Below are 23,894 nucleotides of genomic sequence, written 5' to 3'. Positions count from 1 at the left end.
AGAAGATAAAAAAACACCCTATTTATTTACACCCTTATTAATGTGGTGAACATTATTAAGAGCTTTTTAACGTCAGCCTTATGTGCAAATCTGAAGATAAACAAAACTCTCAAGCAGCTTAGGAAAACAACACGTCTTATATCAATAGAATATTTTTAAAGAAAACAGAGATTTATGGCTGTATCAACAATGAGACAGTTTAGAGAAGCTTTTTTGACACAAAAGCTCAGGGGTGGGCAAGGACCATAAAGGTGGAAGAGGGAACTGCTTCGAAATCCCCAGGAAAGAAATCCTCAATATTCTGACATAAAAAATATATAAACTAAATAAGCATTCATCCACCATGACTAATATAACATGTGGGGAAGAAAAACCACACCCACACTGCCTATATTTCCGGTCTGTTTTGTCACAAGGATCAGTTGCCCTGGCAAGCAGACGGTCCAATGGAAACTCTACAACTTTCTGCTTGGTAAATGAAAAGCTTTGAGTCATGTCTGACTATTTTTAGGATCTCCGCGAGAGCTTTATAAGGCTCCCCAGATCCTACTCTGTGCTCACATCGTGTGTGTTTTCCACCAAGAAGACATTCATACTCACTTCAGACAACTGCAAGAAGCGGTGTGAGCGTGTTAATTTTTATCTAGCATTTAGGACAATCCGCACATACAAGCAGCACAAATTTAAAATAAGCTTTAGTCTTAAGCTCTGAAAAAGCAAAAACAGAAAGCTGAGCCTTTTCTAAGGTTTTTCAAATGTTCTGCTATACAGTACAGACCAAAAATTTGGACACACAGTTGTGTCCAAACTTTTGGTCTGTACTGTACCTGCATATCTTTCTCCAGGTACTCCAGTTACATACCTTAGGTCCTTTAGATTGACTTTATCATTGCGAATGCAGGCGTGGCTGTGCTGTATGTCTATGTTTGCCCTGTGACAAACCAGTCCATTGCATGAGGAGTTCCAGGCGTGCTGTCCACGCAGGATTTATATTGCAATCATAAATCTAATGCTATCAGGCCTCTCAACAAGCAAGATTGATTGAGCTTCTGTATTCTCATGCTTCATTTAAATATCAAATAATGCTGATAGGTTGAGGCTGCACAGTTGCTAGGACTGTTGCTTTGCAGAAAGAAAGAAAGAAAGTTCTGGGTTCTTTAGGAAAATACAGGACGTGATGTGTCCATCTATCCTGTGTAAACAGTCATCACTCCTGCTGCAGATATTATTTTTACACTGCTTGAGAAAGAGCATTTTAATGGCAAATGTAGCCTCTTAAAAACCTTAATCTACTTTCATAAGGTTAAAATGTATTTAGATTTTTGACAATGTAGCCTATGCATATTAGCTAAAATACTTTACTGTACATAGTTGTTACAAAATGAAACACTTTAGTAAACTGACATTTGTCATCATATCTTTATTTGATCAGATAATTTAACAGTAGGTGCGGTCATATTGTATCATAATCCTCATAATTAACAGATTTAAAGGCTTGAAAACATTAGTCTGGGTGTAATTGATCTGTCAACTTTAACGTGTTTCACTTAGTGAACTGAGTTACTTCAGTAAATTCTCGTTTTGTTGGCGCTTTTAATCAACTTTTATACCATTTGATGATTTAGATTCTATATTGAAGACCTGAAGAACAGGAGTTTCTGTTACAACATGTGACTGCACATCATGCTGTTGCTGCACACTTATCAATAATACGGCTTTTTACTACAGTGAGCCTCAGTAACTGAGAAATTTTAAACGTTCTGTTTTTAGAGACTTCCTGGTGCTTTTCTATTTGATCTGCGTCTTGTGAATGGGTGAAACACAATGTTATTCTACAGCATGTGGAAATGGGTTTTGTCAAGAATTTACTCCACCTGTTGTGTTCAGGACTAAAAATCTTTTTGTCATAATACATGATTTAAAAAGGAAAAAAAATCAAGTCCTTGAAGAATCAACCAGGGGCAGGAGTGCCTCCCCAGATACTTATAAAAACGTATCGCTTGCTTGTCCAGAAGCCTTCTACTTCATTGGAATTAAATATTAATTTAGCAAGGATAATTATTAATATAATCCTAAGTCCCTAAAAAGTTTAGTTACGGCCTTGCAGACACCGTCTCCCTCACCGGTATGTCACAGGAACATTCACCTGGCAGGCAGGCAGTCTTCCTCCAGGGAGAGTTGAACCACTGAGCCGCCAAACTTTCTCTAGGTAAAGTTTTAACAATCAAAGTCAAAGGCCGATTACAAATGAATTAGATGTTTCCAGAAGGTGCAGGTCGCGACATACAACTTCATTAACCTGCCAAAATCTCTCACTCGCAATTGATTTGTAAGAGCATTAGCATATTTCCTTAGTTCTAACAATAAACACAGACAGTTTATGAATTGTTAAAATATGAGAAATGTTCGGGGCTTGCTTTTTCAGGGGGTTGAAGTTTCACCAATGGCTCTGTATAAGATAATAAGATCAATATTGCAGCATAACAGGCTAGAAAGTAGAATTAAAAAAGAGGTTTCACTTTAGCTAAATTGTTGTGTCTGGTGCCTTTTTGCTTCAAACGGGATTGTTCTTCATTCAGTAAAGTGACTCAAAGAGGATAAATTATTCAGAAATTCATAACTCAAGCAAGTAGCGAAACTTAATAATATTACTCAAGAAAAAGTTTTGAAAAAAGTATGGTGCAGCAAAATAACTCCTAACAGCACTTAATTTTTTTAATTGGTACTCAAATAAATGTTAGTAACCACCAGTGTTGTATAGTGACGAAGTAAAAACACTTCACTACTTTACTTAAGTATATTTTGGAGTACTTCATACTTTCCTCGAGTATGAAAATTTTTGATGACTTTCACTTTTACTTCACTATATTTCCGAACTTAAGTAATACTTTTACTCCGATACATTTTCAATGTGTGGTTTAGTTACTCGTTACAAAAAAGCGAGAGAGAGAAACGCAAGTGTTTTGACCCCACCTACTGATTGACTGCAACAAAGTCGGTAGCCTACTTGCCTGGGCTGGTTCATCACCTCCAATAGGATACACCTGTTTCGCTTCTCCCATTAAACACAAAGCAAGTCTCACAATCAGCAGCAGCTACATGGAGGAGGAGACGGAGACCACAACACGGCTCCAGGGGAACCACCAGCTGGTGATGAGAGCCCATGGCCTTATTTAAACACAATATACTCTTTCGTGGGTGTTAAAGATTCGTCGTACCACATGCAGTTTATGTTATTCCTGCCCGAAGATGTGGAAATTCTATCTTACAAAAACTCCCCGTCCAACTTGAAGAAACACATCGAGGTAACGTCTTATGAAATGGTTATAATCCTCCTGTTTCAGTAACTATGGCTTGGTCACTAGGCACTACTGAGAAATCTTGAGCATAAATGAACTTTGTTTGGCATTGTTTCAGTTCCATACGTGGTGTATTTAGCTGAGGCCTAATGTTGACTGTAGCAGGCTACCTAGACTCCTCTGTTCAAGGGGGGACAGAAGCCATAGCGATAGCAATTTAGACTAAATTTAACGAATATAGGAAAAGCATGCAAGTTCAAAACCACAAACCATTAACATGTGCTACTCTTTAAAACTGGAACAATCTATTAGCAGGTTTAATTTTGCCTGCACTTGGTTGGGTACATTATTTTAAGTGTATTTGACAAGTTTACCAAAATATGAAAAATGTCATTCAAACTGCATTTGCCTTGTTTTACTCATACTTATACTTTTCATTACATGAGTACATCCATTTTTACAGCAATTTCCATACTTAAGTACAAGACGTTTCAGATACTTTGAGACTTTAACTGAAGTAACATTTCAGTCAGTGACTTGGACTTTTACCAAAGTCATATTTTGGAGAAGTACTTATACTTTTACTTGACTCTGAGATTTCACTGGTAACCACCTCTGCAGACAACATGTGAATGCTATGACAGCATAAAGTACTAAAGTATGGCTATGAAAAATACATCTGCACTTAAAATAAAGGGAGATTTTAATAACAGCTATTAAAAAGCAGAATGACATTAAAACTGTCTGAAATGCTGCTTTTGACAGCCTCCCTAAGCATTTCTCAACAAATAACATTTTGAAACAGAAACTTCACAAACCAAGGTAATTTTCTTGAGATCTTAGTTCTTATGAGGAAAATCGGTGCCTGAAAAATACACCATCAAAGGCACTCAAAATGACGTTCAGCGATGTTTGCTGAAATGAGGAGAGAGGGCATTTTCAAAGAGGTTAAAGAAAGTGACGTTTTTTTATTTTATTTTGGCAGATGAAACAAACAACATAGTTACTTAAAAATTGTCTGTTTTCTTGGAAGATACAATGATATGGTAAATACTTTTTAAGTGTTATAGGGTTATTTTGTTTAGATGCTCACATATTATAGATAGGAGGTCCATCAATACCACCCTACAGATCTCTTGCAGGGTGGCATTTTCCTGCGTTCACATGTTTATATAATATTTTCTTTTTTTGAGGATTGGTCCCTGGCCTTCCCCTCTTATCCAGTGACCCAGCCCTACTGTAAATATCACTCAAAATAACGCCCTCGCCTAACCGCATGACGTAAACTATACTGATACTGTTTCAAGCACCTGATGGCTGTGACTCCATTGTAAATCGAGGAGCCACAACTCACAAAAAATAAATTGTGTTTTTATGACACATGGTAGAAATCGGAACCTTTTTGCCCAAAATGAGAAAGATTCAAGTGTAAGGACTTTAACCAGTTGAATAATTTTGTACAATTTATTTCTTATTGTTTCCTGGAAAAAATGCAGAGTCACTAAGGAAAACACCTTTTATTCAGAATTGATATTTGATTCTGTTCAGGCTGATCTCACACACACATCCATCTCATCAACCTCTGACAAGGTCTCGAGACACAGAACCTGCGCTTCAGCAGTTCTGTGCTGAGTAGTTTTCAGTGATTAATTGTTGCAGAAAATGTTTAAGCAAATGACTGAATTGTCACATTTGTCACAAGTTTTGCATTTGAAGTGCTTCCCCTTTTACAGTTTTGTTTTAAGAGTGTTGCCTTTAGCAACCAGATCATCTCAGGGTCACATTCTTGATGTGACGCAAAACTAATGTCATCATCACAAAGTTCAAATATGAATTCAAGGTAAGTGTAGAAAGCTCCAAAATGTGTGATTTATTGAGTAGACAATAAGACAAGCTGTATTTTGCTGCCCCCTGGTGGTCTTTAGGCTACAGTATCAAATCGTTCTTTTACTGGTGAAACACGTAAAATACCTTATCATTTTAGCACAGAACGTATCCAGAAGCAATCCAGGCCACACAGTTCAGAACAGCACACTTCACTGAGTGAATGAAATTTGTTTCTCCCTTTTCAATTAAAATTTCTGCCTGATTATGAAGTCGTTCCTTGACAACAGCTTTCAACAATTACTTTTACTTCTATCTCTGTAACTTTTTTATGCATTTTGTCGCTGCACTTTATCTAGTAGGATCTTGTCTTTATCACACGCTCTCATGTATGTTATCACATATCATTCAGTGCCTCTGTCTGTTGTGGCTCCTTGACTTACATTGGTGATATGACTGATCTGATAAGTAAAACAATGAAAACAACATTTTAGGATAGCAAATACAAACGTCATGGCCGAACAAACATGCACAACCAATAAGTAACAAATAGGAAAACATACCGGGCCTTGCAAAAATATTAACAGCTCCTGAAACGTTCAGATTTTGTTACATTGCAACAGCAGACTTCAGTAGTGGCACTTAATTATAAGATGGATGAAAAGTGATATACATTTGAAAAATGTTTTCTTTTTAACAAATATATACCTAATACCTTGCAGCTTGTATTTGTATTCAGTCTGTATGATTGAATACTTTGTCAATACCTTTTAAAGACACCTTTCACTGGAATTACAGCTGAAAGTCTTTTGGAACATGTCTGCCAGTTGTGCTCATCAAGAGATTGAAGGTTTTCTCTATTCTTCTTTGCAAAACAACTTCGGCTCAGTCAAATCAGATTAGAAATGTCTGCAAACATCAAGGCCATTCCAACCCACGAACGTGCTACTCTGATTTAAACCTTTCCACTATATATCTAGCTGTATATTTAGTGGATGTTTATTACTAGAAGGTGACTGACTTAGTATTATATCATTAGTAGCCTTTAGCACACTGTTTTCCAGGACTGGCCAGTATTTAACTCCATACATTTTCCTATCAACTCTGATGAGCCGAACTATCTTTGGTAAAGGAAAATATATCATATATATATTAATGTTTTGCTGTCTGCTGGCCAAGGTGGATGGCCAAGTCTTGGTAGGTTTGCAGTCATGCCATTACATTTTGGTGGATAATGGATTGAAGTGTGCAATATTGAAACGTAGGATATTGTTGGATTTTATAACCCTAATCTATTCTTCTCCCCAACTTTCTTTCTGATAGTCTCTTTGTTCCTCATGATGCTCTTTGTCCTACATTCGCTAAAAAAAAAACTTCCAAGGCTTTCACAAAATGTCTGGCTTTATCCTGAAATTTAATTACACACAGGTAATGTGTGTAATTACATTACCTGTGACCTGAATAAGCAAAGAGGAAAAGGAAGTTGAATCCGAATGGCCTCTATACTTTTTGAATGAGCTTAAAACTTATGTACCATGTTCCTTCTATTCCACAAGTTTGTTCTGCTTTGTTTTCTTTCACATGAATTGCAATAAAGCTTATTATAGTTGGAATATGTCAAAATAGGGGAAAAATGAAATGAACAGAAATAAACAAGGCTATTAAAGACGTAATCAACCAGATTTTTACACTGGTGTGTCACTGCACATGATAGGGGAGCAAGCAAAAGTTTCAAGATTTAATCCAGGTAAACCTACCATTTTGTCAATATTTTAATTATGTAAGTAGATTTAAATATGCATAAACTGAGCTATACTTTCACAAAGACACATCTCATGTTATACTCTAAAATTTGTTGTACTTTGATTAAAACAACTTGTTTTAATGCTGTATGCATACAGAAAGTCATTGTCAATTATTCTAATAAAAATGTGTATCCTGACCTCTAGTGGTGAGAAGAGTTACACACACATTTACATCCAAGTATGACATAATGTCTCACAGAATATCCAGTACTTTATGTACATTTTTAATACAAGTTGCTCTTTTTCATACTGCTAACAATGAAACACCAAAATAATCTTCTTCATCCGAATCTGCTACAGGATGGTCTACCTCCGATACCGACAACCAGTACAGGAACCTGAAACAGCCAATGACAAAGATGCAATATAACTAATAAATGCATGCTCACAGGACCAGGTGTCGATTGTTGCCAATGTCTCATATTGACAAATAATAGCTTTGTCTTCACCCCAGGGAGATGAACAGCAGCAGCAGTGAAGAGGCTAAACAGGTGGTGAGAAGAAGCAGGAGGAGGTGGAGGAAGAAGTGAGGAGCAGCACCAGGCGCGGTGAGTAACTGCCCTCTTGGGAGCAGAGACAGGTCAAATATCCCCTGCAGCGCTGTGTGGCCTGCCACAGGCCGGGGGGTCACTTAAAGACACAGAGACGCAGAAAGATATCCAAAAACATCGATGGGAGTATTAGTGTAAGTTTTGATCTTTTTTCAATCTGTGCGCCTTGCAAAGTGTATTCACACTTTCACAGCAATCACAAAGGTCCAATCAACACAAAGTAGAAAATAAAAGTGAAGGGGAAGAAAAATTGCAGTCTTTTATAACAAATAAAAATCTGCAAAGTGGAATGAATTTTTAGTTTGCCCTTGTTTCTGACACCCTGAAACAAAAATTAGACCAATTTATTTTTAAAAATCACCGAACAAATAAACACTATAATTAGGTGGAGAATTATTAGACAGGACAACTATCAGCGCTGTGCAACACAAACATGGCCTCTGGGGAAGAGTGGCATGAAGAAGATGTCAGACCTCATGTCTTAGACTGGTCCAGTCAAAGTCCAGAACAAAATCCGATGCATAAGTTTCAGCAACTAAAATCCCAGTAAATACTTTGATTTTTGTGTTTGTGTTGGAACAAAATGTGAAAAACCTCATAGTGTGTGTTTAGTTTTGCAAGGCACTGTATGTATAAAATATTAAGTTTTGGATTTTCAATTTTAAAGTTGTAGATAAAATCAACATTTTGGATCTAAGGAGCCAGGCTTTCCAATAATTTGTGAAAATGTTCCTACTGTTTATGTCTGTAGACTTTCTGAAGGTGGATAAAACATTTTCTTTTAATCTCAATTAATTATTTCCAGGTGAGTGTATTTTAGCTCGAGGGGAAGTGATATTTAAGCAGCAAGAAGTGATTGCCAAAGCACTTTTAGCACAAATTTTAGCCCATCCAAGATGATTCTGGTTCTGTCATATCTGTCTTAGATTCTTTCTCATTTCATAAAGAGATAACTATACATCCCATTCATCTGCTGTAGAGTTGTTCTTCTTTTGTCCTCCGTTTGAGCACTTTGCATTTAAAATGAATAAACAGACAATTGATGATAATATTAAGTCCAACTACTGATCAGGATAACTTTATTAGAAAAGTATTTCAAACTTCAGCAAAATGCCGTGTGTAATATTCTGCAGTAATATTTATTTATTATTATACATGACCAAAACAGAGATGAAATCTATATTAATCTACATAACTTTCCTTTAAACAGTCACATGACACCCATTTAACATAAAAGCCTCGGTTTCTATTTTGTCACTTAACATCTGGCACGTCCTGTTACCTGTGATGTAGAAGTAAAGCCTGACAATGGATCGAGTGCCTGAGAAAATCTCACACTGGTAGGTGCCCTCATGCTGAGAGCTGGTTGATGAAATGGAGTAAAGCCTGTCGGGTCCTGCAGTCACCTCCTTAAACTGCTCCATTTCCTGCGTCCTGAACTGTGGAGGAAGATGCAGTTGTTTATCTGAAGGAGTTGATTCAGATTGCAGAAAGATCTTCAGTTAAAAGTTTTGTAACATTTGTAGGCTGAGGTCAACACTCTGCTTCAGACATAATTCAAGTAAACTGACAAAATGGAAATGCCATCCAGTTCTGAAGCTAAATCTGTTTTAGCTGGAGATCCATACGCAAAACGACATGAAAGTGAAATTACTTCTATTATCGGTGGCAGCAGACGCCCACCCACCTTGTAGTTTTATTAAAGATCAACTATGTTTCTCAGTAAAAAAATAATAATTTTGCAAAAGTTTTTTTTTTTGTTTCATCTGTGCTTATTTGTTATTTTTTCAAAATTTGTATTTTGCCTTCCAGTTATATTTTGGTGAGGTTCTCCTTCAATTAGTTTTTATATCTCTTCTTGATTATTTTAATACTCATATGTCTATGAGTGCGTCTTGTGAACAATTTTGCAACTTCTTATTATAATTAAGCATGTTTTTAAAGTTATGTTCTGTATAAATTGGCCCTTTTGATTTATTTTATCTACTTAAGTAGATACGAATGCCAGATCTTTGCAAAAATGTGCAATTATTATTTTGAGTCGGAAGAAATATGTTGTTAAAATTTTAATATTAAATTAAACGTTACTTTTAATGAATAATTTTGGGCTTCACTGTGTTTACAAAAACCTGTTCCTAGAAGTAGCTACTTATAATTGTACTTAATGATCACATAGAAGATGTTGAGCTAATCCTTTGAGAGTCTGGACATACACAGATCACTGTATTTTGAGCATACCTCCTCCGCAAACCTCCAGATCACCTCAATATCAGTTGGTACGTCAAATGGCACGTTGCACTGCATTTGGATTCCTCCATTCTCCATTACTTCAATTTCTTCAACTGAAATAAACATATAGCCGCCCACAAGCACACAGACAGAGACACACACACGCACATAGATAACATTCACAGAGGGCAGCGCTTGCAGTCTGAGCCTTCCTTAATGATAATACTTAAGCCTAGTCTCAGAGGAGTGCAGCAAAAGTGATGATATGCTAAACATTGGCTGAGCTGTACAGGGGTGATACGAACACCGCCGTGTGTGGGAGTCGGCTGTCACCCCGCATAAAGAAGTCATCGACTTAAAGAGAACCTCGAGGGCTCTGTGCGAAAAGATATAATGTGTGGAAATAAAACCTTTCCACTGTCTCATTTTCCAATCCTGACTTTTTAGCTAAGAGCATTTGAAGGATCAAACACAGAGCATTTCAGGGATCAGGATTTATGAAGGGGAAAATATAGTTATTTAAGGATCTGTCAAGTCTGGATTAGCACATCTTCTTTAGCTGTGATGTAACAAAATCTATCGGGCAGTGAATCACGTTCTCACCTGGACAGTCAAGTGGGAATAAGCAGGAGTCGTACTGGCAGGTGTCGCAGTTGTACGCCGCATCTATATTCTGAAAACCTGGAAGCATGGAGCTAGCGTTAAAGGATGCCATTTTAAAGCAAAATTAATAGGTTATAAGCAGGTAATATCTTAAACCTGCGGGAGATAAGTCACTTGACGTCTATATTTTGGATAAATCCAAATTCCCTGAAGCTAATGTATGAGAGAGGTCAGGAAGAAAAGTGAACTTCCATCCTCTTAAAATGCCTCAAATCTCAGAAACATGGAAGAGGTTTATGCAAATCACAAAAAAGAGTTATGACCTTATAATCACTGCAATGAACGGTTATTTACACTAAATTAATTATAATTTACAGAGGAAATGGAAGAAGGAAGCCATGTGCCACCAGAGATCTTCCTGTTTGATATTCAAAGAATACAATATGTCAAATAATTTTTCAATCAAACTAAATCTTTGATATGATGGTAAAGCGAAAATACTATTGTTGTCTAGGTAATTGCAGTATCATTATTTTTTACACTGCCCTATATTTTTCCTTTACTAAGGAAGATCATTGGTCAGACACCGATTCCTATCACAACCACTTAAATTTAAAGGTTCATCCGATAATATCCACATGAACCCCTAAAACACCTTTACGAGTGGAGTTAGTTTCAGAGGGTAGATGTCTACTTTTGGTCTTGGTCTCTCCCTGATTGGCTGTTAGCTTCATCCTACAGAACAAAATAAACTGGTCGACAACAACTGATTAAAAAAAACCCTCAACTTGTCACTGCCACTTCAAAAATCCATTATGTGTCAGCATTTTGGGTTAAATTTGAACGTGTGAGAAGGAGAAGACCTGACATATACTACACAACTGACCCAGATAATTCACCTGTGTGTGGCTTTTGTCAAGAACAATATCTGGACTATTAAACAAAATGCAGCATGGGGAGCTGAAATACCTGGGCTGGACACGCTATTGGCTGCAGTTTGCAAAGCAGTCAATCTTGTATCTTGAGTGGAGATAAGGAGGACCAGGGATGTTAGCTTCTGAGATAGTTTCAAGACAGTTTCCACTCTCCATATTAATGAATAGAGTGTTTGAATTATTGAAACAGGTAGTTGTAAGTGTTTTTAGTACGGAGTTATTTGTTGTGATCCCTAACGTTTTATGATAGATCGACTCAAAATAGTGTGTAATTATAAAGTGGGAGGAAAATGGTTGATGCTTTTCATTTTTTTATTAAAAATATAAACCTGGAAAGTGTGCCATGCATTTGTATCCGCCCCCATGTTTCACAGAGGAGGTGCTGAGCTCAGGCTGTTAGTTTTTACATTTCATCTGACCAAAGCAGATTCTTCTGCATGTTTGCTTGTTGCACACTGCAGAGGGGGGGAAATGTTTAGCCTTTTCGTTTAACAAATCAACTGTCTTGCTACTCTTTCAGAGTTGAAAATTAATAGTTGAACTGTAAAGAAATGTGAAACTTTGCATCTCTGCTGCTCCTCCAGTTACCATGAGGCTCTTGGTTACTTCACTTTGTAATGCTCTCCTGTTAGCCAAGCTGGACGACCATGTTTTGTTTACTGTTGTGCAATTATTTTTCCATTTTCAAATGATGGAAGAGAAAGTGTGCAGTGAGACCTGCAAAGCTTGGGATATTTTTAAAACCTAAACATCCGATGTGCTCCTTGTTCTTCTGGATGCTATCGACACAAAATTAATGAATCCACGTACTTTCGCTGCACTACTTTGTGCTGGTTTGTAGTTGTCGCATGAGAAAATTGTATGTAGTTTGAAATTCACTGTCATTTTGCATTCCATTTTAAGGATTTTGTATAAACAGGTTGGCACTCACCACATGGAGGTATACACTTATCATCTGTGGAAAAAAAATTAAAGATTTTCTTCATCACATGATTTGATTTATTGCACATGCAATTTGGCTTCCACAGTGTTTGAAAGGCTGCATCAACATAACTAGATTATCACAGAGAGATTAAAGAGATCAGAGGGAGTGGTGATAATTCAATATGTGCCTTAGTTTAGATGAAAAGATGAAGGAAAAGTGTAAGAGCCCATGTCTCACCTCTAGGCAGTTTGGAGGCAGCTGCAATGAAATTGTCTGCTGCTTTCTGCAACCTGCTTTCATACACAGTGTCTGGAAGACGGAGGAGAAGGAAGACAGGAGATATTTGGCTCAAAACATCTAGAATCCAATGCCTCAGGGCATCATTTTGAAAACGTCTAATTTCCGGACCTCACTTAACAACTCATTGCTCTCTACTGGAGGAGGTGTTTCAGTTACCCATAATCCGCTTTGCCTGAAACTCTGTCACTATGGGTAAGATCTCTGCTTCTAGGATCTCCTTCAGCTTGCCTTCTGAACCTCCAGCTGGAGAGGGGAAACACATCACATCTTTGCTTTGCTGGAATTAAAAGACAAATAGACTGCTTGCCCCCTACCCGCTCTTCCAGCCTCTGTCACTTTCTTATTCGTATTGAATATGCGGTCCAGCATCCTGAAGCATTCGTCCACGCTGTTGACGTTAGTTTCTCCCACAACGTAACCCGAGCACAGCCGAGCGCTGACTTGCGGCTTGATAAAGCAGATATAGCAGCTCAGAGAGGGGCAAATCAGCAAACTAACACTTGCAAGCCACAAAACAGCCATGCATATTTTTAGCAAGAGCTCCAAACTGAGCAATTTTTTTTGTTTTTCTTCGAATCCAGCTTCCATGGTGACAGCATGTGAAGAAATTCTAATTCTTCAGGTTGCAAGAACAACTTGAGAGCCTTAAAGATATATTTGACATACATCCAAATGTCTATGAGCTTGTGGGGTTTGTGTTTGGGTCTGCGAGCAGACAGTATCTTCTGTATTTCCTCCATTCTATTGTCTCTATTCCCCATTTCCTGCTGCCTCAATGCACCAGTTTTACTGCAGAGCACAGAGATGGCGTGAGCCGAGGAGGGAGGTGGCGCAGATGAGGGGGAGAGGGGCAGATAAAAGGGGAGTTAAACGCCTAGGTATGTGTCAGGACAAAGCAAAAAGGAATGTTGGCAAGAAAATTCAAGTAAAATTAGAATTTTATTTAGTTTTCAATAAACGAGACAGCTGTGGAAATTGACAGATGGCGAGTCGGGAGCCAGTCAGAGGGGGAAATGAAGAACAAAAGAGGAACAAAATTAATTGATGGGGTGTAAATTGAATGTTTTCCCTGATAAAGTTCACATAGTTTTTTCAAGCGAAAAGAAACTGAAGTCATGAGACAAAGGGAGAGGAGGGGATGGAGGTAAGAGCGGACGCTCGAGTGACAGACAGAAATAAACGAAGAGGGAGTAGGACTACAAATCAACTCAACTGCCTCATCGCATCCTGTATCCCCCACTCGCCTCCTCGTCCCTCCACTCCCCCATCCTTCTTCTCCCCGATCCCGCGCTCCTGGTGCATCTCCATGGCAACCAGACAGGGTGCCTAATACATGAACTTAATATATTTCCAGTGGCAGGGTGAGCTGGGTACTAATGCATTCATCTGTCTCAGCGCAGACAGGCCAATCAATATCAGGCTAGAGTGTTCTCCAGGACCGCCAAAGTCCGATTGTTAGTCAGACGGCTGAACACGGAAAATCCCAAATAAACTGGAGTGTGTGTGCGTCTTTCTGGTCGTGCCTGTAGGCTTGTGTCTGGCATGTGGCTCGTTCTCATTATTATGAGTTTTCTAAAAAAGATTAAAAAAAAGAAGATTTCTAGTTTTCTAGTTGCAATGCATCAATGGGAATGAATGGGAAAAAAATAGATTTTTCAGAATCGCAATCAGAGCCAAAAACTGTAAATTTCATGTCTGGTTTTACTCTGGAGGTGGAAACGTTCTCCATGTGTCTGAACTCAGAAGTTTTATTGTAAAATTATAAATAAAACTTGTAAAGAAGACATCCAAACTTGCTAAAAGCTTCTGATGGTTGAATGAAACCAGCATTAAAGTTTGAGCCACAATATCAAAAGTTAAATTTGACGAAAAAAACATGAGAACATTATCAAAAGAACACAATGGCTACAATAAAACATATTGGAGGCAGAACTGTGATCTGGAGTTACTTTTCTTCAGATGGAGCTAACATTTTTGAAAATGTTAGCTCCATTTCACTCATGTGAAATTACCATGAGTTTATACCTAAAATCTTAAAATGTCTTAGTAAGCTTTAGTCTTTCAGCATTACAGACTCCAAATAGAGGTCAAAATAAACAGAAAATAAAATTTTTGGATGGACTTAGCCAAAGTTTAAAACCAAATCTGACAGAAAATGTAAGGATTTATTAAAAAAGTCTGTGGATCTGATAAAGTTGGGTGATTTTTGACAGGGAGAGTGGCAAAACATTGTCAAGATGTAGCATGCTGATAGTCTGAAAGATACAATTACAACAAAAAATGCTTAAAGTTTTTAGCTTATCAGCTAGCAACTTCTGCAACCAAGTTTTGTCAACTTTTTATTTTATTTCCTTCTAATGGATTCGTTTCATTTTCAGTTTAATTGTAGAGAAAACGTCAATACATTTGGAAAATATATAGTGCAATGATTTGTCATAGTTTGCATTTCAACAGGGGTGTGTACCTCTCACACACCACCAAGGTGCCAGCACGGCTTCCTTTGATGGATTTAATGAAAAGGGAAGAAAATTTAATTTTACCTGCTGATCACAGAGGGAAATCTCTACATGTGGTAAATTTCAAAGTTTGTATTAGTTTCCCTTGACAATATGGAATGTTGTGTAAATAACTCATAGGCACAAAGGTAAAACCTTTAGTTGATGTTTTATTAAAACACAAAGAAAAAAAGAATATTTTTCTTCTCCAGCTTGAAGAGAAATTTAAACTTCATCTCCAGAGTTGACATATATGACGGGGTCACAACCCTCGGCTGTCTTCTTATTGGCCCCAGATCAGAGGCGATAACACAAAGGCAGCCAATAGGGTTGGCCCCCTAGAGGGCTGCAGGAGATAGTTGTCCTCTTCTTGCACCAACCAAAAAGTCTTGATTGTACCATGACAGGCGTTAAACAGTCTGAGCAGTCTTGCAGCTTTGATGTAATATTACACAAGCTGTGATGCTGCAATGTCTGACACTTCCTTTGGGCTGAACCAGATGACTCTTCATGGAGCAGAGGAAATGCGATTAAAGTGTCAGGTATTTTGAAATTTCGCAAAACGTTGAAACTGAATGCAGCCCTGTTCCCGAGGACCTCACCTGTGACCTGCTTTGACCTCACAGGTTAAGGGTCTCAGGGACAGAGGGGCATACTGTAAAATGAAAACACACCGCGAGGTTTAGAAAGACAGCAGCTTATTGCGCAGAAAAGCCCGGCGGCGAAATCAAACGTGTTAATGGAAACCGCAGAGCTGCAGCGCCGAGACAAAGACATGACCTCATCTGACATTTGGATTCTGCTGCGGCACCGGCCCGGTCTCCTGCTCTGCTGCAGATCAGAAATGAGCCCAAATGGTTCAATTAAAGCACAACTGCTGCATGAACACTGACATTAACTCTGCCACGCTAATCATTTGCTTTGCATTGCAGCAAAAGCAGATGTGAAGCCCATTTTTCAAAGCAGGGGACAAATAATCTCTGTAATGAATCAATTAAATCCATTGCAAAGGAATTAATTAAAGAGAAACAATTAACTTTAAAGTGTTGGTAAATGTCATGGGCATCTGGAGCATGATTTATTGATTAAACTCAACTGTCTATTTGGTTTTGTGAGCTCAGGAAGTTGTTTAAAATGTACGAAACATAATCAAATGAAGTACAGGTTAAGACAACAAAAAAAAAAAAAATTATTCATCATAACTACAGCACGTTCATGTTTAAGAAATTAATCAAATTTTAAACTTTACATGTGTTGACTGTTATGCGACTTTGGAAACTTGAGAGCTGCATTTTTAATAAATAAGTTTAAAGACATAGGGTCTATATGCATGCATCCCAAGATGCTTTGAATGATTTTTATTGTGTCTTCACGCAGATGAATCTCTAAAACAAAGAACCATCAGTTCATATAAAACCACAGCTGCATAAAATAGGCCCAGTCAATGTCGGATATTCCCCTGTAAAAACAGACAACAAAAAATGAGTATCATAGTGGCTTCTTATGCCGTCTGAAAATTATTGCGTCAGTTTTCATTGATGAAAGAAAGACAGTTCATGGCGTAGAAACATTTGAAGGTGATGCCACCCACTGGCAGACAGACAGAACCACATGCTGAAGACAGCATATGTTCAAACGTGGGGAAAGAAAAGCCAGTGAAATCTGCGCTATTTGTGGCAAATCTGTCATGCATCCAAGACTTTTTTTTTTATTTCTGCATTTGTTTTTGCATTTTACACAAACACACGCAAAGAGAAGTTGAACCTAGCAGCACCATATTCGGCATCAAATCAAGCTGCTGTACATGACAACTATGCTTTATTAAACAGTTTTACCTCACAAGCATGCAGGCCAAGATTTGGGAATGCAAAGATGTGATTTCGCATGCTGCCTTTGTTAACGTTGCATGTGAGTAATACGGCAGCTGCATGTCAGACCACCGTGGACAGAAGACATTTGTCTCAACTGCAATGCTGTTGCTTTTTGGTGATTCATTTCATCAAAGGAAACGGAAAGCACAAACATTAACATGCAGAAGCTCAAAGTTTCTGCAATGACTGCATGCACACCTTTTACGCTCTGAACAGTGACAGCTGCCATTTTTACAGTATTAAAAGTACCTTGAGAAAGGTGCAAAGTAAGCTTATAACAGACATGACCCCGCCGCCAGCAGCATGGACGCGCCGCAATTACTCACAAAGGCTGTATATTGCAAACAAACCCCACATGCATCCACTTGCAAGCGTGAAGATAATCATGCATTGTCAATAACATGACTTATTTAATTACTGTCAGTGGCTTTATATGCATGAGTTGTGAAATAAGTTGCAGATGAAATGAATGAATCTGCATTAACTTGCTGGGTGGGAATGTATAAAGCAAATAAAACAGGTATTCACCTCAGAGTCAGCCTCTTCTTTTCCTTTCTCTCCCAGCCAGAGTGATTCTGTTTCTCCTCTCAGCTCCCTCCCTCTCTCCCTGTCTCCCTGTCTCCCTCCCTCTCCCCTTGATGGTCTCTGCCGGGGCCAGACAGGGAGCCCAGCAGCAGGTAGGTTACAGACAATAGTATTGATTCCAGTGTTCTGCTTCCTACCTACCTGACAACATCTACGCAGCGCTTCACCCTTTGTCTCTGCAGGGCTGTTGTCACTGAACGCGCCTGGCTGCAAACCGGGGAAAAAATTTAAAAGAGAGAGAACGAGGGTGGAGGGGAGCCTGCTCAGTTGTGTGCTCGTGAAAACACACATGTGCCTTCCTTTCTTTCTCCCTCTTCCTCACTCTCTCTAGTCACCATCCTTCCAACTCCTCTCACGTCTCTGCAGCCCTCCACCCCCCCGGCCCTCCGCCCCCCCTGAAGCCCCAGAAAGCACACACGGCGAGCCAGACACACTCCAGTCTTTGAGCTGTGTTTGTAAAAGTGCGAGAGATGGAAAGAGAGAGTGCATCGAGTCCATGTGTGTGCGCTTGCATGTGTGTGACTACGAAAGAGGGGAACAGTGTGTGTGTGGAGGAGAGGGGGAAGATGGGGGTAGTGGGGTAGTGGGGATGAGCGGAGAAGCTACAGCACAGAGTGAGAATGGAGGGGGAGGGTCAGACTCTCTAATAGGATGTGAATTGGGAGAAAATATGAAGCCCGGGAGTCTCATGAACCTGAGAGGCTGACATTACTGCCTCCTTTCCATGTGTACACCAATCACACCGTCATCAAATTGATTACGGGATTTATGGTACAGCTCCAGTGCCGCGGCAAATTGCTGCTGGAGTGACATCAAACACATTAAATAAACCCATCACTGGAAGGTCTGCCAATTAGAAAATGTGTCTTAATCACACCGCTTGTCATCAGAGGGGAGACGAAATACAATAAATCCTGTTCAAGAAGGCCTGTGACTTTTTACCAAGCCCTGTGCACGCAGCATCCCTTTGTGTTGCATTCACCCACAAAGAAATTGCAACACTTTTTTTTTTTTTGGTGAATATTTAATGTTTCTAATACTCGCTGCTCAATCTGAGCACATGTCCAAAGGCGGTTTGATTCCAATATTGGCGCGGACGGAGAGCTTGCTGTTGTGCTTGTTGGATAACAGAATCATACATCCCCGAGGGGGGATTCAGAAATGAAAGTAAAACTAATTTAGAGTCACTGATTGGCTGTCTGTTGGGCGAGTTGGAGCGTAAACACTACAGCTGATGGGTAAGCATCATTAATGACCCTAAAGTGTTCTGACCGTGTTGTATGATGGAGCGCATTGCCGATGTCTTGCACATTCAGAGCGAATTAGGTGGAGCTGGTCAAGGCTTTGTCTCAAAACGGGGAAAGGCATGACCTCTGACTCGATGGAGCATTGGTAACACTCAAGCTAATGAAGGCGATTAAAAATGGTATGATTTTAATTTGTTCAGATAAATGTGTTTAATAATGTTACTCCTTCATATATATCAGAAATATATAGAACTATGTGCAATGCCTTGGAAACGTGTTCCTCTCCTTATAGTTTTACTTGTTCTGTTGCAACCATAATCTTCCATCTATTTTATTGATTTATGTGCAGTGGGCTTAAACAAAATACAACATAATTGTGAAGTGGAAGGAAAAAGATTTATGCAAGTGTTTGCACCTAAAAAACTGAAATGGAGTTGCCTGGTTCTGCTTTCACATCTTTTATCTTTAATAAAAGAGAATCCTAGAAGATCTGCAACACATTTTAGGCCAGAATAGAATAAAATCCAGCAGACCAGCTGTCTCTGGACGTCACTGAGGTAGCAAATATAAGCCAGCCACCTGTGCATAATTTAACATCAGCACACACACACACCAGTGAACACAAGTGAACACAAGTGAACAAATAACATAATAGAGATCAAAGAACACAGAAGGGCCAAGGATGCAGTTGCTTAAAGGAGGGCTAGCTTATAAAACGTTCAAGCTTTGAACATCTCATAGAGCACTGTTCAACCCATCATCTGAAATTGGAAAGAGTAGACAAAAAAAATGCACTATTTGGACATAGACCTATCGGCAGGATGGACAAGTGAGAGTGTAAATCAGAGATTGTAGAGATCACGTGGCTTTAGTTAGAGTTCATAGAAAGCCATGAGAACTCAAGTTTGCCATAAAACACATACAGGACACAGCAAACGTGGACAAAGGTTCTCTTGTCAAATGATAAGTGGGGAGGAAGAACACCCTGTCCGGACTGTGAAACACGACAGAAGTAGCATCATGCTGTGGGAGCTGCTGTTCCTCAAAAGGCAAAGAAGATTCTAGAAATATGGATCAATAAAAGAGAATCCTAGAAGAAGATCTGCAACACATTTTAGGCCAGAATAGACGAAAATTACAGTACACATTCATCCAGAGCTATGCTTAAATAAAATCCAAGCATGTCAATGTGCTAGAATGTCCCAGTCAAAATCTAGACCTGAATACAGTTTGCAATATATGGAAAAACTTATAACACTGATATCTGAAATCTGGTAGAGACATAACTCAAAAGGCTTGCAGCCAAAACCGATTGTAAAGTTGGTTTGACAAAGTTTTAACTCAAGGCACTGAATGCAAACACGCCACATGTATCATTTTTCCTTCTACTTCATAATTATCAGCTAAAATACCAGCGAAACAAAGTTTTTTTTTTTTTTTGTTTTTTTTTTTATTTATTTATTTCGAACAGACTTTAAAACAATCAAAAATAAAATAAAATAAATAAATGGAATGAAACAACTTAAGAAATAAAATATGAAACAAATTATTATGCCCATGTGACATGCAAAATTTTTCTGTTCGAAAAGGAGCAGGTAGAAGATACATCTTATAATGTCCTGCCCCTTTCCTACTTGTCAATGTATTTACAATGAACTGTCATAACATCAAAAAGAAATTTTTTTCCATTTTTCCATCATGTATAACTATACAAAATTATTTTAAGTACTATTTATATCATCAATTACATTATAGCCTATTGGATATTAAACATCTTATACAGCATAGTTTGAAATGAGCTCTGCTTTAATCAGCTTTTTAAATTGGTTTACATTTGTAATTTGTTTTAACTCATCATTCAATCCATTCCAGACATTTACTCCACACACAGATAAACAAAAACTCTTCCTTGTTGTTCTAATATGTTGTTTTTTAAAATATCCTTCACCTCTTAGATAATACCCACCCTCTCTGTCAGCAAACATTTCCTGTATACTGTGTGGAAGTTTTTGATGTCTGACCTTAAACATGAATTGTGTCGTTTTAAATGTTACCAGGTCCCAGAATTTCAGTATATTTGATTTAATAAATAACTGGTTTGTGTGTTCCCAGTATCCCACTTTATGTAATATTCGGATGGATTGTTTTTGTAAGAGGTATAATTGCTGTAAATTTGTTTTGTATGTATTCCCCCAGACTTCCACACAATATGTCAGGTGTGGTGCAATGAGTGTATTATATAGAATAAACAAAGATTTATAGTCTAGTACGAAGTTAATTCTTCTTATAACAGCAACACTCTTGGCTATTTTAGATTTTACTTGTCCGATGTGTGGTTTCCAGCTGAATTTATTATCTAATGTGACACCCAAGAATTTTATTTCATGTACTTCTTCTAAATTAACACTGTCAATTGATATTTTAATTGGATTATTTTCCTGTTTTTTATTGTTTCCGAATATCATAAATTTGGTTTTATCTAAATTTACAAATAATTTATTGTTTTTGAGCCAATGCTGTAATTTTTCTATTTCTGTGTTGATCACTTTAGAGAGTTGTTGAATGTTTTCTCCGGTACAGAAGATACTTGTATCATCTGCAAATATAATATATTTTATAAGATTTGATATTTTAACTATGTCATTTATATACAAAATGAACAATTTGGGTCCCAAAACTGATCCCTGCGGAACTCCACAGGTTATGTTGAGTACATCTGATTTCTGACCATCTAATTCTACAAATTGTTTCCTATCTCCAATGTAGCTCCTAATCCAGTTTAATGGCACCCCTCTAATGCCATACCTTTCCAGTTTTTTTAATAACATGTCATGATTAATGGTATCAAAAGCTTTTTTGAGATCCAGAAATACACCAATTGCACATTTCTTTTTATCCATATTGTCTATAATTTCTTCTGTTAATGCCATCAGTGCCATCGAAGTTGATCTTTTTTCTCTAAAACCATACTGACAATCAGTCAGAATGTTTTGCTTTTCAATGAAATTATCCAACCTTTTACTAAAAACTTTTTCTAGTATTTTTGAAAATTGACAGAGAAGTGACACTGGTCTATAGTTGCTAATTATATTCTTATCTCCAGATTTAAATAGAGGAATAACCTTCGCTATTTTCATTGCATTTGGAAATGTTCCAGAAATGAATGACAAGTTGCAGATGTAAGTTAGAGGATCTGCCACATCATCAATTATCTGTTTTATAAGTGACATGTTAATGTCCTTCCAGTCCATTGATTTTTTATTGTTACATTGATTAACTATTTCCTTAATTTCAATTTTGTCTACTGGTTTCAGGTACATAGATGATGTATTTTGCTTAATACATATTTCCGATGAATCCCCATCCAGTGGGTTTGATTTATTTATTTGTTCTGCTAACGTAGACCCTACATTTACAAAATATTCATTAAATCCATTTACTATCCCAACTTTTTCATTCAGGGTTTTATCATTATAAATAATATATTTAGGGTGAGTAGTATTAGAAGAATTTTTTCTTATCAAGCTATGTAAAGTTTTCCAAATTCCTTTAATGTTTAGTTTATTATTTTCTAATATTTTAGAATAATAATCTGTTTTGCATTTTCTCATAATAATAGTTAATTTATTTTTATAAGATTTATATTTTTGTTCTGCTTCAACCGTTTTATATTTTATAAATTGTTTATATAGATTATTCTTTTTCTTACATGCCTTATGTATGCCTTTTGTAATCCAAGGCTTATGTTTGTTTATTTGCCTGTAATTACAAGTTACGATTGGAGTTTGTGGTTGTCATTTGAATAACTTTGGAAGAGATCCGCCCTGTCAACGTGATAGAATAAGAACAGCTCCTCCCTGCTGTACCGACTGAATAATTATAATTCTTCCTGGCCTGTATGTTAGTACTTGCTACTTCTGCAGTACTTCCTGCTTTAATCCTGCTGTGAACAGTTGTCTTATTCACCGCTCTGATGCAATAAAAACCCTTTGAAGAGCATTTTTAATCTCTGCAGTCGTACTGTAAAAGCCATTGCACTTAAATTTGCATAGAAACAACAGTCTGAATGTGTTTACAGTATCTGCCACGGTGTGTGTTTTCTCTGCATGTGCTCCCGATGCACATATCCTCTTATTTGCTCCCTGCTTTATTGCCACAAGACAAACTCCTGTATATTTACAGCACATACAGGCGATCTGTTTTGTTTGTAGACTGGAGTGCGCAGGTGTTGCTGGTCCTCCTGGTCACAATGGAGCACCTCTCTCCAAGACGCAGGGCTGTCTGGGGCGCCATTTTGCTGCAAGGCTGAAGGTAAGCAGCCCTGTTTGGCTCAAGCAGCCATCGAACCTGAGTGACAAAAGCCGAATGTCACAGACAGGTGTGTGCGTGCGCCTGCGGCTGTACTCTGCAGTGCCACTGAGACACAAAGCACTGGGAATGCTCCACAGGGATGACATCACCAGTCTGGGATGGTGTCTGCCTCATCTGTCTCAGGACTGGGATGCTCCAGTTCGCTGTTGCGTCCCGAGAGGTTTTTGCACGCCGCTTATTATTGCCATGCTGCTGCTGCTTATCTCACAACTGTTCCCGTTGACTGGAATTGCAGGAATTTCCGAGTGCGAGGTTTTGCATGTGCAGGTGCTTCAAGAAACTTTGTGGCGGCTTATATTAAAAAGCCTCTGGCGTTTAATTTGGGAGAATGACTGCATGAAATCTGCTCACACATATGCACAGTGTGCACGATCTGTGAAAAAAACAAGCCGAGCGGATCTGGCAGCGGGTAGAAAACAATAAGATGTAGCTTTCCAGCCCAACACCTTGCACTCGCCTGATGTTCTGCTGTCTGTTCTGGCAGGAGAACAGCCTTGTATGCTGGCTATAAAGAATGCTACAACTAGCCATGCAGACTCAGCACATTTTAGATATATGCCCTCGTTTTTTTACCCTTCCAGGCAGGGAGGAGAGTCGGCTGTAACGCACTGCAGATGGCTGCTGTTTCGAAGCACCAGTCTGAGATGCTGAGGGGAGGCGGCGGAGTAATAAAAAGATAATAGAGCAATGGTGTGGATGTGATAACATTATAGTAGCAGTAACTTGTGTTTAATGTAAGACAAACAGAACTTCTCCGATAGTTGTGGTGTACAGTAGCACACTGATAACAGGAAGTCCTGCAGCGCACAGACAGATGGTTTACGACCTTTAATTTTCAGCTATGTTTTCTGGCT

At 38.3% G+C, this 23,894-nt stretch overlaps 1 protein-coding gene across 1 annotated transcript; it reads right to left on the bottom strand.

Annotated features, from left to right (window-relative positions):
- Positions 1-5,427: 5,427 nt before the first annotated feature.
- Positions 5,428-15,797, bottom strand: spaca6 (sperm acrosome associated 6). The gene is made up of 9 exons (XM_028008977.1): positions 12,786-15,797; positions 12,628-12,714; positions 12,409-12,480; positions 12,178-12,201; positions 10,312-10,389; positions 9,718-9,821; positions 8,762-8,918; positions 7,378-7,558; positions 5,428-7,266 (listed from the first exon to the last, which is right to left on the bottom strand). The coding sequence occupies exons 1-9, from the start codon at positions 13,057-13,059 to the stop codon at positions 7,173-7,175; spliced, it is 1,071 nt and encodes a 356-aa protein (XP_027864778.1). The 5' UTR covers positions 13,060-15,797; the 3' UTR covers positions 5,428-7,172.
- Positions 15,798-23,894: the final 8,097 nt, after the last annotated feature.

Source organism: Xiphophorus couchianus, chromosome 3 (genome assembly GCF_001444195.1).
Source record: "Xiphophorus couchianus chromosome 3, X_couchianus-1.0, whole genome shotgun sequence".
Classification (NCBI taxonomy): Eukaryota; Metazoa; Chordata; class Actinopteri; order Cyprinodontiformes; family Poeciliidae; genus Xiphophorus; species Xiphophorus couchianus.
Note: the sequence above shows the minus strand (reverse complement) of the source record. Positions and strands in the feature narration are given on the sequence as shown.

Bases quoted from the DNA above. Each gene is read 5' to 3' on its own strand.
- spaca6 (XM_028008977.1), bottom strand. From the start codon at position 13,059: ATGGAAGCTGGATTCGAAGAAAAACAAAAAAAATTGCTCAGTTTGGAG. The intron at 7,559-8,761 runs GTAACAGGACGT...TGTGTCTTTAAG, and splicing joins GCTTTACTTCTACATCACAG to TGACCCCCCGGCCTGTGGCA. The intron at 7,267-7,377 runs GTGAAGACAAAG...TGGCTGTTTCAG, and splicing joins CTGCTGTTCATCTCCCTGGG to GTTCCTGTACTGGTTGTCGG.